This window comes from Bombyx mandarina, chromosome 19, assembly GCF_030267445.1.
Source record: "Bombyx mandarina strain Sakado chromosome 19, ASM3026744v2".
NCBI classification, from domain to species: domain Eukaryota; kingdom Metazoa; phylum Arthropoda; class Insecta; order Lepidoptera; family Bombycidae; genus Bombyx; species Bombyx mandarina.
Genome location: NC_143225.1, coordinates 6,698,489 through 6,716,620, shown reverse-complemented (window position 1 = coordinate 6,716,620; position 18,132 = coordinate 6,698,489). Strand labels below are relative to the sequence as shown.

The window sequence follows — 18,132 nt, the reverse complement described above, 5'->3', positions numbered from 1 at the left end:
AATTAAATTGGCTTCTGACTGACAGGATAATCCCGGTCTCAATCTGTTTATTCGGATAACCGATATAAAGATTCTGCAGGCTACATTGTAAAATCGAATGTACAACAGCATTGGAATTTTGTATATTAAAAAAAACTACTATATTTAGTTCTAGTAGATTTATCACTACTGTTTTATAATTAACACCGAAAAGATCTTAAAAAAGAAAGAATAGTATTAAAATTGCTATTTGTATTCAATGTATACATATCGGACATACAATGCCTCCTGATTGGTAAAGAATTTACAGCTTAATACAACGTTATCTCGGTGGGCTTCTTTGAAAATACTTTGGGGTTCGAGATTCCTTGGTTATATTCACAATAAGATTGGGTGCTTACAGAGTTTATAGCTTTAATGATAATAGAGGTTGAGACGAGAGTTATTTAGAATCTTAACTGAAAACTTCTTTGAATAATAATAAAAAAAAGACAGCAAAACTAAACATCATTTATATTATTTATATATTACCATTTGTGTTATTTCGTGAACAAATAAGTTTTATTTTCGTAATACGTTTTGTTTTTCGCGTAATGTTCAGTCGTCTCACGTTTTATTCGCAAACATAATGGAGATGAAACTTGTAGATTTGCTTAACCGCCAATTTGATGCGTACAAGCGTTGTTTATGTATCACCGGGATAAACTGAATACATAGTACTCGCTTATTGTACTGTTTGCTTTTCCTTAAAATATTTTATACTAGCTGACCCGGCAGACTTCGTAGTAGTGCCTCAATCGATAAATAAAGGACCTAAACTTTTGTATAAAATAAACTTAAAACAAACAAAAGGAATCCGTCCGATGGGGGACACATTAAAGGAGAAACAAAATTGTTATTTTTATTTAATTCTGAGCATTTTCATATTTATCTACCTTTTAAACCTTCTCTAGACTTCCACAAATAATTCAAGACCAAAATTAACCAAATCGGTCCAGCCGTTCTTGAGTTTTAGCGAGACTAACGAACAGCAATTCATTTTTATATATATAGATAGATATGTTGATTATGAGCAACTAGTATTTCCCAAAATGAAGTCATATCTGTTGTTCCGAACGAAAGCTTCTTTTTAAGCCTGCATACGTGACCGCTTCTTAGGAGGAACTTGATATAATATTACGTTTTAGGACAGGGTCATACTTGTTCTACGACTAGCAAAATCGTAGCTTAAACTGTTTAGTATTGAAAGGCATTCATAAACGTAAATATTTGGTATTTAAATTATTAGGAACTATAGTTGCCATCCCTCTGCCTAGGTACCTTCATCAAAATAAGCGTTTATTTTTTTTATTTTTATTTTTTTTCCTACCTATGCTGGTAGCCTTGAGAGGCTATATCAGCTACGCCCTAACGTGTAGGTGAGATCACGGGGCTCAAACCGGAGTTCTGCTAACACTGGCCCTAGCAAGAGCAGTGCCTCGCGGAATCTACCACCGTGTCTGTGGCTTAATTCGCTAGTCGAGCCCTTCGTCGCAAGCGACAGGTTCGACGACGACGGTGACCGGTGCTTGTGGTATCTAAAATCACCGTTAATGGCTCAGGAGGATCAGTAATGACGTGAGCTTTATTTTGTACTATCTGCCCAAAGTAACGAATCTATGTTAATGTCAAGCGCTCTAAAAAACCAAATTAAGAAGCCAAAGTCAATTAAAGAATTATTACCAAAAGAAATAAATGAATTTCTTATTCAATATAAAAAAAAAACTATTACTGAAGTCACTCAGGACAATGATAATCAAATGAAAGCTCTTTAGTCCGCACGAATGAACACATAAAAATATTCTAGATCGTTTAAAGGAATTTTGGTTAATTGCTATCGGCTGAGATCAAACTTTTTTTTTTCGTAATTTTATGTAGCTTTACTTAATCTTAAATACTTTCCGATTTTTTTTTATCATAGTCCTTTAAATTAATGTAGAATTAATATAACCGACCGATGCGATGCTTCGTGGCTTCGCGATTTCATGCAAGAGTTCGTTGGTTGAAACCATGAAACCACAACAAAGTATCTGCAAGTCGTACGCGACCATTCATTTACATTATTAATAAGATGGATAATAATATAGCTAAAACGTTACTTATCACACAGCGGCTATTTAATTTAAAATGCCTTTTTGACACTCAATACCTATTGAGTTAGTACTGGTGGTGGTAGGACCTCTTGTGAGTCCGCGCGGGTAGGTACCACCACCATGCCTATTTCTACCGTGAAGCAGTAATGCGTTTCAGTTTGAAGGGTGGGGCAGCCGTTGTAACTATACTTGAGACCTTAGAACTTATATCTCAAGGTGGGTTGGGCGCATTTACGACATAGATGTCTATGGGCTCCGGTAACCAATTAACACCAGGTGGGCTGTAAGTTCGTTCGCCCACCTAAGTGACTCAATTCAGAAAAAAATAATCCAAACACAGACTTATTCCGGAGGTAAGATAGGTAGGTACATAAATTCATGTGTGAAATGAGGTAATAGTAATATTGTGTGACAAGCCAATTAAAATTATTCATTGTTGACCCACAGTCATCTACAGTCTATGTACATCCTAGATACTATCTCATTAATATTCAGATACCTAACAAATAAACAGCTGCTTCTTATTTAAAAAATAACGGCTTTTGAGCGCCATGTCCGCGTCAGTTTGTTTAAAACTATTGAGCATTTACATATTTGTTATGATTCGTCCTTTAGTCTCGATGTTGCCTACATCCCGCTGATGAACCATATTATTATACACTTTCTAAATACAAATCCTTATATGTAGGTAAGTAATAACTAGCTCGAGACACTCTATAGCCAGTTTTATAAAAGGCCACATTGACTTCGATTAAAGACCCAGTAAATACAAAGTATTTAGAAGAAGCTCATTAAATTATTTAATAAAATCCCGTCGTTCAGATAACGCAAATTCCATTCTGTTTAAACGAAAATTGAATCCGAAAAAATATTCACTCAATATTATAATGAATTGCTAACTATCTCTCAACAAAACCTTTCGTATCATCCACTTTTTATCATCTTATAGCGATCAACTATTCACATTTTCTTTTATTGCCCTTTTAGGCTGACGAGCATACGGCCCACCTTATGGTGAGTGGTTACCGTCGCCTATGGATTTCAGAAATGCCAGGGGCAGAGCCAAGCTGCTGCCTACCGAAAGACCGCTTTGAGTATTTTTTATTACTAAATAAAAATATGTAATTTGATTTAGAGAGAGAGAAAGAGAGAGAGAGAGAGGGAGAGAGAGAGTATACTTTATTGCGCACCAAAACAACATTAAAAAAACAGTCAATCTTATCGCTAAAAGCGATCTCTTCCAGAGAACCGAGTTATTTACCCAAATTCTGAAAAGATAAGATTAAAGAAAATACATACCTGCATACAATAAATAGATATATGCCGTTTAAATATAAATATTTTTTTATTGCTTAGATCTAATTTAGTACTGTTACTAAAAGTTTCCTTAACCTTAAACGAAAATATTTCTAGAAAGTGCATCATAGTTGTGAGAACGAGAAATGCAATGAACTTAACGTACAATTTAATTGGCAGCGCGAAGTCGCTCACCCTGCTCTGCCGGATAGGCTTTTGCGTAACACGGTCAGCACTTCGAATACGTATGTTTAAAAGATTACTTTTCTTATTGAATTCCAGACGAACTATAAAAATGCACGAGTCTGAAACAAATTTATAACTATGAAGTTTAAAAACGAGAAACTATAGTTCTTTCTTCAGAAATTTTAATTTACATAGCATATACACATATATGTATATTAATGTAATTGTTGTATTCATTAGAGATCTTAAAACTCAACATTGATTTTATTTTAAATTTTAATTCGCTGACAGCAATGATTTCTTAGAAAATTTAATATAATAAACATTTAATTTAATGTTTAAAAATACTTATATATAACGACCAAAAATTTTGTATGTATTTTTTTTTTTTTTTTTTTTTTTATTGCTTAGATGGGTGGACGAGCTCACAGCCCACCTGATGTTAAGTGGTTACTGGAGCCCATAGACATCTACAACGTAAATGCGCCACACACCTTGAGATATAGTTCTACGGTCTCAGTATAGTCACAACGGCTGCCCCACCCTTCAAACCGAAACGCATTACTGCTTCACGGCAGAAATAGGCGGGGCGGTGGTACCTACCCGTGCGGACTCACAAGAGGTCCTACCACCAGTAATTACGCAAATTATAATTTTGCGGGTTTGATTTTTATTGCACGGTGTTATTCCTTCACCGTGGAAATCATTCGTGAACATTTGTTGAGTACATATTTCATTAGAAAAATTGGTACCCGCCTGAGATTCGAACACCGGTGCATCGCTCAACACGAATGCACCGGACGTCTTATCCCTTAGGCCACGACGACTTCAAATGTATGTTTGTTTACATGTATGTTTATTTTCACTTGTTTTACATTTTTATCACTTTTATATTGTACTAGCTGACCCGGCAGACTTCGTAGTGCCTCAATCGATAAATAAAAGACCTAAACTTTTGTATAAAATAAACTCAAAACAAATAAAAGGAATCCGTCCGACGGGGGACACATCAAATGAAAAATAAAATTGTTATTTTTTTATAATTCCGAGCATTTCTATATTTATCTACCTTTTAAACCTTCTCTGGACTTCTATAAATAATTCAAGACCAAAATTAGCCAAATCGGTCCAGCCGTTCTCGAGTTTTAGCGAGACTAACGAACAGCAATTCATTTTTATGTATAGAGATAGATAGATAGATAGATAGAAAGAGGCAGACAAGCTGTAAAGCTTTGTCAAAAAACACTTTATGTTCTTTAAATTTTCGGATTCACGAAATAGTTTCTTATTATCATTCTCGTTTGTTTGCCTCATCTTTTTATCAGAAGTATTCGTTTTTCTCGTTTCTCGATTACGCAAATGTGTAAAATAGGTATTTAATATACAAACCGCATCAGCTTTTCATTCATTTAAATTAGTTATATGTATGTATCGATTAAGACCATTTAATCTGGTCATACCATATGCGTAGTCGTAATCTTAGCGCTTGAGTTAAACGTATTAACTGACTCGTTTATATAAGGTATGCGGTCCATTAGCCGTAAGCAGCAGTTCAACCGGTTGTCGATACTGGGAAATAGTAGCGCGAAACATTAACAGTACAATAAAGTAGTAAACAATTTCGTACGCCGATAAGGAGATCAGTAGGCTTAGTGCGAGTTTCAAAAATCGAATCGAATGACTCGCATCGAGTGTACGCTCTTCACGGTGAAACGTGCGAAGCTCTGAGTGCGAGTTACTCGATTTGCAGGACGTTTATTCATCTTTAGAAGCAATAATTTTTTCCTTTATATTGGTAGCACGCAAGTTTTTTTTTTAAGGCGTTTAATTGAAATGCCAAGCTTTCTAACGATATTTATAATTAGTCGGGTAATGGGTAATGTACCTGTGCTTAGTGCGAGTTTTTTTAATTACTCAGTCGATGTTAACGTTATGTTTAATTTGTGTGAGTTTGTATCAGTGCCACCTAGTGGTAAGCTTATGAATCTCATTTTGTGGGAGAGAGAAGGTTTGTTTATGTTGCTGTCTCATGTATCGAATAGCTTTACCGAAGTGAGCCTCTCGATTATTGTATGTGCGAGTGCGAGTTACAAATTAATGGATTTTGAGAGTATTTCTTCACTTTCAAGCAAGTTAAGTGGTCACTAAAAATTTTGCCGTGAAACCAATACAATATCAAGATTTTTTCTTTCGTTTTTAATAATAATGTTGTTTTTTAAGGTTTTATCTATTCTAATGGTTTATACACATATATTTTTTCGGTTAGAAAATTTTATAGACGTCTAGCTAGTTGTAAATACATATTAATTCTTTACTTTTTCATTTAATTCTTATTAAATCATTGCTTTTTTTAAAGAGTTGTTTGATGAGAGAGAGAGCGAGATAGAGTTGTTTTTTTTTATTGCTTAGATGGATGGACGAGCTCACAGCCCACCTGATGTTAAGTGGTTACTGGAGCCCATAGACATCTACAACGTAAATGCGCCACCCACCTCGAGATATAAGTTCTAAGGTCTCAGTATAGTTACAACGGCTACCCCACCCTTCGAACCGAAACGCATTATTGCTTCACGGCGGAAATAGGCGGGGTGGTGGTACCTACCCGTGTGGACTCCCAAGAGGTCCTACCACCAGTGAAAGAGTATTCTTTATTGTACACAAAATGAATAAATATTGTGAAACATTTTTTCTTGGTCTTATCGCTAAGAGTGATCTCTTCCAGACAACCATTAGATGGGCAAGAATAATTTCGAAATGAATTGCACACTGTGTACCTATCTATTATAGAAATATATACACACACGCACATACACACGCGCACACACACACACACACACACGCGCGCAATATACATATTTACAGGTACATACGTACAGATTTATATTTATAAATTATATAGAAATTTGAACAATGTAATAATAATTTTGCTTCTTTACACATTTATAAATAAGGATGGATGCTCGTAATAATTTTAGTATATTTGGGCCACCTAATGAAGATCATCAACACTATTACCGTAAATACAATCATTTTATAAACGTTCAACGGGTAAAAGATTAAACCTATGTAAAAAATAAATTCTTTAATTAAAAAAAGCTGAAATAATTACCTATTCCAAGATTAATTATGTTAAGTATGTCTAAATATGTAATTACAATTAAATAAATTCTATAATAAACTTCTAATTCTAATACTTCTATTAAAGTTACTAAAAAAATATGTTTATGCTGGGCAGTTTTCGTGTATTTTAAAGGTTACGCCATTACGGCAAAGTTTGTTTACGAAATTGCACCCTTAGAATGGAAGTGGTATAACTAAAAAATTTAAGATTAGTTTTATATTTTAAAACACTTATGTATTATTATTAAGAACCTACATTTTAAGTAGGTAATACGTGCAGCAAAAATGTTGGACTCCTTTTTACGAAAATTGCGCGGACGGAGATGTATGAAATTTCCCACACTTATAGAGAATATAGAGAAGTAGTGCAGATTGCTAATTTTTTTTTTAATTGTGCATAAACAATAAAAAAATAAACTAAATGAATAAAAAAACCTTACACACATTACCATGTATTTGACACACACACACACACATGCATTTATACTTTTTTTGTTTATTGATTTATCAATCTGTGGTCAAATTGAGAATAGATTAATATTTTTTGTCTTTAATATTATTTTTCTATAATGTAGCCTTGGCGACATAGAGCAATGATTATTATAGAAATGATGATAATAGAAAGGTGACAATAGAACTATAATAATGTTCAAACTTAAAATTTAAATAAATTATGGTCAAATTTCGACCACTGGACTACTATTAGTAGATAATAATAAAATCATTTATTGCCTTTTACACAGATTTAGATTATTACAGGCAGCCTACAAGGAAACAACAAAAAAACAAAACACTATTATATCATTTCTAGCAAGCAGCTCAACATTTGCACTTGTATATTATTAATAGGAATTTTATTAAGAATATTGACAATTTATGAGGAATTTGACAAGTACGGATTAGTTATAGATATATGTAGTTACATATTGTAAATTAAATTAGTTTTATAAGTGCAATAAAAAATTATTTAAATGATAAAATGATAAAGCCATACCTTTTTCCAATGTGACGATTAGAGGGTATCCTATTATTCTTTTCTATATTATTCTATCAGCTTATAAAATTAAACAGTTTCTTTTAGTCTAGAAAAGGACAAAGTACTCTTTCTGTCTTTTTCAAATAAAATGGCATGCCTTAAAGTGTTTAAACCGAAAAACTAAAAAAATACAATTATTGTATTACAATATTGAAGTTTACCAGAAACTAAGAATTTTGGGTTGAGCCACTTTAATTCTAAAGGTACAAAATAGTATTGAACACGTGACATTACCCGAATAATTTTGAAAGTAGTTGGTTCCCATTAAAATGCTGTTAAAATGCGTTGTATTTCATTTAGACGGTCTAATGCCAAAACATCACGTGCTACCAATATACGAGAAACAATATTATTGCTGCTCTCGGTGAATAAACGCCCTGCGAAGCGAGTAGCATATCTCAACTCACACTCACAATTCTTCATTTTTCACCGTATAGAACGTAAACTCGATTTGATTTTGATTTATTCATTTACAATTGAACAACTAGGAAAAAAAGGTGAAAAGACATTTTGGAGGGACCGCGAGGAGCTAAATTGTGTGAATTGTTTTATTTTGTCTATTTAATGTTTCTTAGTTAATGCGTATTTAATATTTCTTCGTGTATAAGTGTAATTTTGAGACCGTCCTGGCTTAAAGGTTAAGGCGTCCGGTGTATTCGTATCTTGCAATGCACCGGTGTTCTAATCCCGCCGGCGGGTATCAATTTTTCTAATGAAATACGTACTTATCAAATGTTTACGATTGACTTTCACTGTAAAGGAATAGCATCATGTAATAAAAATCAAACCCGCAAAATTAATTTTTGTAATTACTGGTGGTAGGACGTCTTGTGAGTCCGCACGGGTAGGTATCACCACCCTGCCTATTTTTGCCGTGAAGCAGTAATGCGTTTCGGTTTGAAGGGTGGGACAACCGTTGTAACTATACTGAGACTTTAGAACTAATATCTCAAGGTGGGAGGCGGCATTTGCGTTGTAGATGTCTATGGGCTCCGGTAACCACTTAAGATTAGGTGGGCCGGGAGCTCGTCCACCCATCTGTGCAATAACAAAGTAACGTGGGTTTATTAACTGTTTAGTATCTGTGAAAGTGCGAAAATTTAAAAAAAATAAACAAAACCGATGGACGTAGCTTCTCGAAGTCTTCGAAAAGGTCCACTGAAAAAAATCTCAGTATATAATCAGCATTTTGCAGAGATTATATTTTATCCCATATTATCTGATCTCATTTCATTTCATTCCATGCCAATTGATTAATGCTTCAAATTAATCAAATCCATTTCACTCCATATTATCATTTTTCATAAAAAAAAATTAGGTTCTATGGCATGATATTTTTGCCTCTCTAGTTGGAAAAATAAAACTACTAAAGAAATACTCGATCGAAACGTTAAAATCCACTAATTTGTAACACGCACTCGCACAAATGTCATTCGTAGTACTCATTTCGGTAAAATTACTCGGTTACGAGATCACAACGTTAATACGAACTCGCACTCACAAAATAACACCGAGTACGTTTGCCGCTAGGGGCGCTGTTCCAATTGCATACAAATTTGAGCAAACTGGCTCGCTAGTGAGAACGTTACAAAACTCGCACTAAGCACACTGGTTTGCTTTTAATGTGCCGAATTCGACAGAAGAGCCTTGGACACAGGCGAAAGCGTTTTTTTTTTTAGCTTCACTCGTTTTTACCGTTACACTGCATCGACCCCTAAATTATAGCAGCCTCGAAGCCTACAAAATTTTGATAACTTTCTCAAAAACGTGTAAGACTTAAATAAATGTCCTCGGAGGGGATCAGTAAAATTTATGTTACGCTTATTGCGCATACAGAAATGATATTTTACCACCACGATGACGCCAAGTTGTTTGGCCAACGCTTCGTAATTTTAGCGATTCATAACTAATTTTTTTATCGATATGAAAACGTTATCGGATAAACGCGATTTATCTATTATTGAGCAATTGATAATTTACACTTAGTTTTTCGTGAAATGTTGAGGTGTTAAGAATGGCAGATAAAGTGAAAAAGAAACCATTTTTTACGCTTAAGCGTTGGAATAGTCAAAAGCAAAGCGACAACGTTTTGGGAACGATCAGTCCAATAACACCGTCGCCGCGGGGACAGTCTCAAGATAACACAGAGTTGTGCAGGTCACACAACTCACTAGCGACTCGGACGATGAATTCCGTTTCAGATTCTAAGCCTAGAAAGTGAGTACTAAATATAAAGTTATGATGAGACTACGTCATTCGCTAAATGACCGACTTATTTAATTAAGGTTTACTACTGTAGATCGTTATGACTAAGTTTGCTGATACAAAACATTACGAAACAAATCGATTACTTGATATAGTGTTGTGGCATAATAGAATACTCGCCTTGGTAGCCTTCTGATTCTACCAAGATTCGAAACAAGAAAAGGTCCAATTAAAAAAAAAAAACTTGGTATTTGATAATAAACTACTGCCGCGATTGCGGAATAAAATCCTGTAATAAAATGAAACGAGCAAAATTTGCACATATTATATATAGTTACTAACTACTCTTTGTGTGTATTTTATGAGATCGAATACAGCATGTATTCTCGTTTGAAGGGCGCGATGTCTAATAATTTTATACTATTAAGGATAACATTTAGTGATATAATATTGGCGAGAGTCCTATCCTAAAACGACCTATAAAAAGAAGCCTTTTAATTCACAATTACGTTTCTGAAAGACGACCTTTAGAAATTATAAATTAATTCGTCGTTCGTTCGTTTTCTCCATGACCAAATCGGTACGTGATTCTTGGAAGGATGCGTATAACAAGCATATGCAATCGATTTACGTATTACGACTTTGTGGATGTAGGAAATAACTAGAATAACTATAAAATATAAGGTAAATTTTAATGGCACTCATCGGAGTATATACAATTACTAGTTCATTTATAACGCAAGGAAACTTTTAATGATGATTTTGGCACACAATAAAACTATGAATTTGCAAATAAAAAATACTAAAAAGATTTTTTTTTGTCCAGCACGCTTTTTACAAATCAAATTATGAGCTGAACAATGATTCGCGTTCGCTGACTACCTTGCCATTAGATTGTGGTTCGCGAAATATTAACTTACAATTATATGTACTAAACTTAGCAAATGTACATGTTTCTGCTTCGGTGTAGTGTGTAGTGCACATAATTGCATTAGTAGCAATAATTCGATTTAACTAATTAAAAAAGACGATTTCAAAGTCACAACTTAAAAATTGGTACTATAATGGATTAGCTGTAGTGCCGTTTGATGATGATTTGTCTTCGATTTGTATCTATACTAATATTATAAAGAGGAAAGATTTTGTTTGTTTGTTTGTATTGAATAGACTCCGAAACTACTGAACCGATTAGAAAAATTATTTCACTGTTTGGAATCTATATTATTCCCGAGTGACATAGGCTATAATCTTTTTTGAAAAAATTAGGGATCCATACTAAAAATCCAATAATGTAAGCCAAGGTGTAAAAAAATTACCTAAAATATTCTTTACATCGCGTGCCCTGTGAAAACTATTGATGATAGAATGTACTACGACTTTGTAGAACACATTATTATTAACACTTATTGCGACACTTTTTGTAAGTGTTATTTAATTTAAAAAAATAAAAATACCGTTGAAAATTTTTTTAAAGACCCGAGTGGAGCCGGAGCGGGCCGTTAGTATTAGATATATCTAAATACCCGCCAAATGAGCTATGATTTCATTAACGTGTTATTTTTATTAAGGTTATCTGCGGGCGGTATCAAGGAATTGGTTCAGTGTCCGCTATGTCTTGACGTACTTCACAATCCGAAGATGCTACCATGTCAGCACACATTCTGCATGACCTGTCTCAATTCTTATATTGGCGGTTCGTATATTTTTGTGTCAAAACTTTTCCTTGCCACTCGAAAGTAGTAGGTGTTCCATTGTTTTCTTGTTACATCCATATTTGAGTAGAAACTTTTTTAATTGCAATTCGAAAGTGAACATGATCATCTTCTTGGGTACTTTTTCTTATTTAAATTACGGTTTATGTTTTCGTGTTCATGACTTATTACATACATACTCCTACCGTTCATTTTCGTGTTTTAAAATTATGACTTGAGTCAACAATTAAAATATTCGACAGCGTTCGAAACTGGTATTTTCATGTCCAAGAATAGCAAATAAAAAAACAGTATCTTAGATAAATACTTTTTTAAAATATGTTTTATTGATGAGATTGCTCGATTTATAAAGACTAAGAGTAACAAAGAAACTACAATTTAAATTATGAATATAAAATTGATTCAATTGAGTCTATTTATTAAACGGGTAGATGATCTCACGATCCACCGGCAACCAACATATAACTTCGACGAAAATGCCGCAGTTCAATTTGAGATATAAGGGCGAAATATCCCTTGTGTTAAAATAGTATAGCATTTTTCCTCCCCTTATAATCGAAAAGATTGCTGTGCGATAGTAATGAGTAGCATGGTAGTATAGGTACCACCACATTTTTCCTCTTCCTCTCCTTAGCACGGGTAGGTACCACCACCCTGCCTATTTGTGCCGTGCGTTTCGTTTTGAAGGGTGGGGCAGCCGTTGTAGCTATACAGAGACCTTAGAACTTATATCTCAAGGTGTGTGGCGCATTTACGTTGTAGATGTCTATGGACTCCAGTAACCACTTAACACCAGGTTGGCTGTGAGCTCGTCCACACATCTAAGCAATAAAAAATAAAAAAAACTTTCCTTTTTCCATTCAAATCAAATCAAATCATCTTCTCTTTTAGATAAACCTGTATTTGAATGTCCAATATGCAAAACGAAAATACAAGTACAAGGACCGAATTTCATAAGAGATTTGCCTTCGAATCTATACATAGATTCGTTATTGAATATAGTGGGTATTCATAATAAGCCCCAGAAGAATCCAGAAACGCCACCAGCGACTCCAACTACACCTGGGACTCAAAGCGTGGATCTCTTCGCTGTTGGGGTCCGATGTTCGAATTGCAAAAGCCATTGTGACAATACAAATATTACTTCATGCGAACATTGTAGATTGGTAAATTATTATTTGATTTTAAAACTAATAAACTATTTATTAGTGACAATGATATATGTATATAGATATTTTATAATTTATTTAGAAATTCTGCGGTGTCTGCTGGTCCCAACATTTAGACGATATGAGAACTCAAATAGGATCAATATTGAAACAGCTCGATTCTGCTACCAATCGACTCAATCACAAAATAGAACATTTTAAGGTTAGTGATTTATTATTTGAACGATACATTTCATTGTACTGGTGGTAGGACCTCTTGTGAGTCCGCGCGGGTAGGTACCACCGCCCTGCCTATTTCTGCCGTGAAGCAGTAATGCGTTTCGGTTTGAAGGGTGGGGCAGCCGTTGTAACTATACTGAGATCTTAGAACTTATATCTCAAGGTGGGTGGCGCATTTACGTTGTAGGTGTCCATGGGCTCCAGTAACCACTTAACACCAGATGGGCTGTGAACTCGTCCACCCATCCACGCAATAAAAAAATAAATAATAATATTCAAATTGAAAACATGTAAAATTTTAGCACAAAATTCGAAAATTCTGAATAGTAAGATAAATAATAAATACCTTTAATATTGAAATACAAAATAAAAAACAATTATATCGATAAAATAAATCCGATTTTCACAGGATCGTTGCGAACGTATTACTGAACAGATAAACAAAACGGCTGAAGATAAGATCAACGCTATAATCGATTCCAAAAACAATATGCTGATTGAAGCGGTGAGCTTGCAGAAATCTGGCGATATGTCTGCTATGGCGCTAAAGACTTCGTTGGAGGAAGCCAAAATAGTCGCTTCGAAGGCTATGACCGTATCGGATGGCGTTAACATAGATGGCGAGCAACAAGTTGGTATCTTTAAGTAGTTTGTCGTGTTAGACTTCTAACACGGTGAACGATATGTATTTATCAATAGGCGTAATTCTGTGGTTCCACGAATATTATTCGTCATAATATAATGTTTACTTAATATATTTCTTATCAAACTAAGCCTAAGTTGCCAGTTTTATCATAGTAATTAAATCTCGACAAAACTTCGAAGTACTGATTGGTAAAATACGTATTCAATCAAAAATAAAGAGATAAAATACAAAGGGAACAGCGAATATATTTACAATCTATGTAATTGTGGAATTATGAGTAGTACCTAATTTTTTTTCTTTACCTTATCGTTCATAACCTCGAAGGGCTTGATAGGTGAGCTCGCAGGGCTCAACCTGGGAAAACTTGCTAACACTAGCCCTAGTAAGAGCAGTGCTTTGCTGAATCGACCACCTTATCAAAATTGCGATACACTGCGAAGGTCCGACATGAAACTCGGTGGATTGTGTCTATCTCAAGTGACACGTTGAACATTTGTAACAAAAGTTACTGTATCTTTTAATTATTTTTAACGACATCTTTAACGACAGCGAAAAACTAGTAAAAGCTTCTTCATGATAAGATGCCATTGCTTACTTGAACACAGAACACTGAAATGATTGTTTTTAAATGCGTGTAAAGCTTCAGACTTGACTCAAAAACGATTAACTAATAATAGTAATAATAATAATAAATACTTGAAGGTAACAACATTCATGAATCTTCATCAAAATGCAATACAATTACTAACGGACGTAATAAAATGGGACACGGAAGGATTCGTTTTCGATAAAGAGAACTTCACGTTGGAAGTTGATTCAACTACACCAGTCGATGCTGAATCGGAAGACCCAGTGTCTGAAGGATCTAAACATAATGATCCGTTGGAGAGCGAGGAGAGTCTAGTCATTTATTACAGGTAAGATACAATCATGATGTTTAGATAACAGTACCAAGTTTTTTTTTATTGCCTAGTGGGTGGACGAGCTCACAGCCCACCTGGTGTTAAATGTATACTGGAGCCCATAGACATATACAACGTAAATGCGCCACCCACCTTGAGATATAAGTTTTAAAGTCTCAAGTATAGCTACAACGGCTGCCCCACCCCTCAAACCGAAACGCATTACTGCTTCACGGCACAGCATAGTTTTCAAATCGTCATACAAATACATTCTCGTGGAAATTTATATGTATATTTTTGTCAGAGAAACTGTCATACGGCTGTGCCAAAAAATGTTCATTAAAAAAGAACTAAATTGAACATTGCTAGCATTACTATTGAATTTGTTAATAACAAGATTTATTCTTATAATTTAGTTGCCTTACTGATTCATCTTGTTGCGTGCTATCAAATAATATAAACGTACCAATAAATAGTTCGACATCACATTTCATAAAAAGAAAATTTTAATTACTTACTTGAGTTCCAAAAACCTTCAGCCACCTTACGTTTAGTTTAGTTGTAGACTATTATACTAATACCTATAGTGAAACACGTAAAACGATCAAGAATATTAACAACTATTTGCTTCTGTATAAAACTCGCGTGTTACTCGGTACGCGCGCACGTTTCAAACAATTTTTCTCAATTAATAAGCAGATGAAAAGTGAAATACTTATTATTCATTACTAAATTGGATATGTTTGTACCAATTAGGCGCTAATTTTACACGTGCTTTCTGTTCTGTGTGCTGGTCTGCCTATAAACTTGACATAAACAGGTGATCCACAGTCGACTCGATGTCGAGTTTATTTCGATCGGGTGGTAGACTCTGCGAAGTACTGCTCTTGCTAGGGCTGACCTTAGCAAAGTCTCTCAAATTGAACCCGTGAACATAAGATACCAGCGAAAAATTTGTGAAAAAATGTGCTGAGCATTCACGCGAGTCCACAGATATCATTAAGTAAGGAGAGGTATCGCTTATTTTGAGTTATGAGAACGAAATCTCAAATTTATTGCATTAGCCGCAGTCCTATATTGCTAGTTCCCAACAAGGCCTACCGCAATCGTAGATCGCAAAAGTTGTTTTATTTTATATAATTATGTTTAAATGAACATAGTTAAACACCACGAGAATAAAACCTACCTATCTATATACCACATAAATATTTTTAGGTCCCGTAATTTCATACCACACTATGTGTGGCGTAAAACCTCGCGACCGAGCGGTGTCGGTCTGAGTCCGTGGGACAGTCATCTTTACGTCTGCGGAATGGACAGTCATAGCGTGATGGTGGTAGAACGTGCGCAAGCGAAGATCGTGACGCGTCTGACGTGCGATGAGATGTTATGTCCTGTCCAGATCGCGTTTATGAAGAGTCAGGGCGAAATTTATGTCACCGGTAAGTCGGAGATTACTTTCAGTGAGCCGAAGCCACGTCAGGATTATGTGAAATTCAGTTTGGCGATTTTTTTCATTTCTAGACAAATGGAAACACTGCATCCATGTTTTCTCCAAAGACGGTCTGTACTTAAGGTCCATCGGTCATAAAGGCAGCAGAGTCGGCATGTTTCGCTCTCCCGAGGGTATTGCCACAGACAACGCTAATAATCTTATTTATGTTGCTGATACTGGAAACGATAGGGTACAGGTAAGATCATGGTTCTAATAGTAATCAACTAGTTCTTGTACGTACAGGGTGTAATTTTTCTGAAAATCTAATATTGCAATTTTGAGGATAATAACAAAGGCAATATCTTCCGAGTGGGTGATATTGCTCGGTAGACTGATGGTCCAAATCAGATCTTGTATATAATTTACTATTAGCTAGCGTCGCTACTATTAGTTAGAAAATTTAGCTAGCGTCTTTCAGACTCTGTCATATATCTTGTGTTCTATGACGGCTACCACAACACAGTTTTACTTGTTGTCAACATTGGTTCAGGATTTTCGTAACTTTTTATAGTTTTAGTTTTAGTGCTGTAAGCCCCTTTGAAATATTCACAACGATATTTATAAATGTATATTGGCAATTATTGTATACGTATGTAAAAACCTATCACCTATCCAACAGTAAGATTGATACTACGATTAAAAAAATATATATTAATTGCATTTCTGATACAAATTCATCCTCTTCCCCCTGTGTTGAATCCTCTAACTGGAGACAATCATCTATCATTAGTATATACCTACAATATATTTCGTATATTATATTAGATAGGTAATATCGTATATTAAGTGGCTAAATTGGCTTATATTTTTACGACCTGAGAAAATGGTAAGCCTTGGTTTGGCAAACCAGAAAATTGATTTTAATAGTGAGAGTTAAAAAAATGACGCGTCGAGAAAGTTGTAGTTGCAACTCAATGTGATCAGGCGGATTTTCTGATAATAGTTGGACAAGCTTTGTCTTATAAACCTTATATTATTCATAACACAAACTTTAAATTAGGATATTTGTTAACTAACTTTTAAAGTTTATAAAATAGTTAATGTAGTATATGTAATATAATTTTTATTATAGATTATATTAAAGCCTAAAAGCGGTATTATACTTCTACAGATTATACAGCCTGATGGAAAATTCGTTGACCAAATAGGAGTTTATAACAAACTGAAACCAACGGGTAATACCACATTGTGGGAAACCAAAGAAGTAATCTGCACGGAACTAAACACACCAACTGCGGTCGCCCTGACCGCCGATCGAATAATCATACTGGACAGCGGAAACCGACGCGTCAAAGTGTACAATAAAAATGACAAAGGAAAAATTCTCGAATTCGGCTCTACGGGTCAGAGAAAAGGCCAGTTCAGACAACCAGAAGTTTTGGCTGTAGATCCTATGGGCTATATATTAGTTGGAGACTCTGGGAATTGCAGAGTCCAGGTGTTCAAGCCGACAGGACAGCTGGTCAGAGTATTCGGAGGCTTCGGCACTCAACCCGGCAAATTCGGGTGGATATCCGGAATACACGTCACAAAGCATTTAGATATTATAATTTGCGATACCAAAAACCACACCGTGAATTTTCTGTAAATCTCCATGAAAAACAATTCTATGCTATTCATAATATATGTTTTTGTGATACGTCTGTTGGGTACATAGTAATATATTAAAATTCTATTGTATGTGCGTATGTCACTGAACTCCCCCTAAACGGCTGGACCGATTTGAATGATTTTTTTTGTATGCGTTTTAGTGTCGCCCTGGATAGTTTAGATTCACAAATCAGCCCGGCAGTTGGCGTTGCAGTCTGTATCTAGGTTATTTATCTATACTGCAATTAAACGGCTGGATCGACTTGAATGAAATTTTGTGTATGCATTCAAAGGACGTCTGTCGGGTCCGCTAGTAGTAATATAAATTTAGTTGTTTCACCAAATGAGTTAATACAGATTACGATTTTGAAAATAGACCGGTATAGAATATTTAAATTCGTTCACAACATAGATTACTTGAAATATATACGATAAACGACGTATT

The 18,132-nt window shown here is 34.8% G+C and overlaps 1 protein-coding gene across 3 annotated transcripts in view; it reads left to right on the top strand.

Annotated features, from left to right (window-relative positions):
* LOC114244182 (tripartite motif-containing protein 2) overlaps positions 1-18,132 on the top strand; it is a 33,714-nt gene extending 15,582 nt beyond the window's left edge. For 2 of the 3 annotated variants that reach the window (XM_028175914.2, XM_089735150.1), the window contains exons 2-9: positions 11,523-11,647; positions 12,558-12,832; positions 12,918-13,037; positions 13,464-13,685; positions 14,403-14,617; positions 15,818-16,044; positions 16,127-16,293; positions 17,209-18,132. In XM_028175914.2, the coding sequence (XP_028031715.2) occupies positions 11,593-11,647; positions 12,558-12,832; positions 12,918-13,037; positions 13,464-13,685; positions 14,403-14,617; positions 15,818-16,044; positions 16,127-16,293; positions 17,209-17,685 (1,758 nt within the window). In that variant the 5' untranslated portion in view covers positions 11,523-11,592 and the 3' untranslated portion in view covers positions 17,686-18,132. Of the gene's footprint in view, positions 1-9,379; positions 9,967-11,522; positions 11,648-12,557; positions 12,833-12,917; positions 13,038-13,463; positions 13,686-14,402; positions 14,618-15,817; positions 16,045-16,126; positions 16,294-17,208 lie in introns of those variants that run through there. The other variant, XM_028175921.2, reaches the window with a different exon arrangement.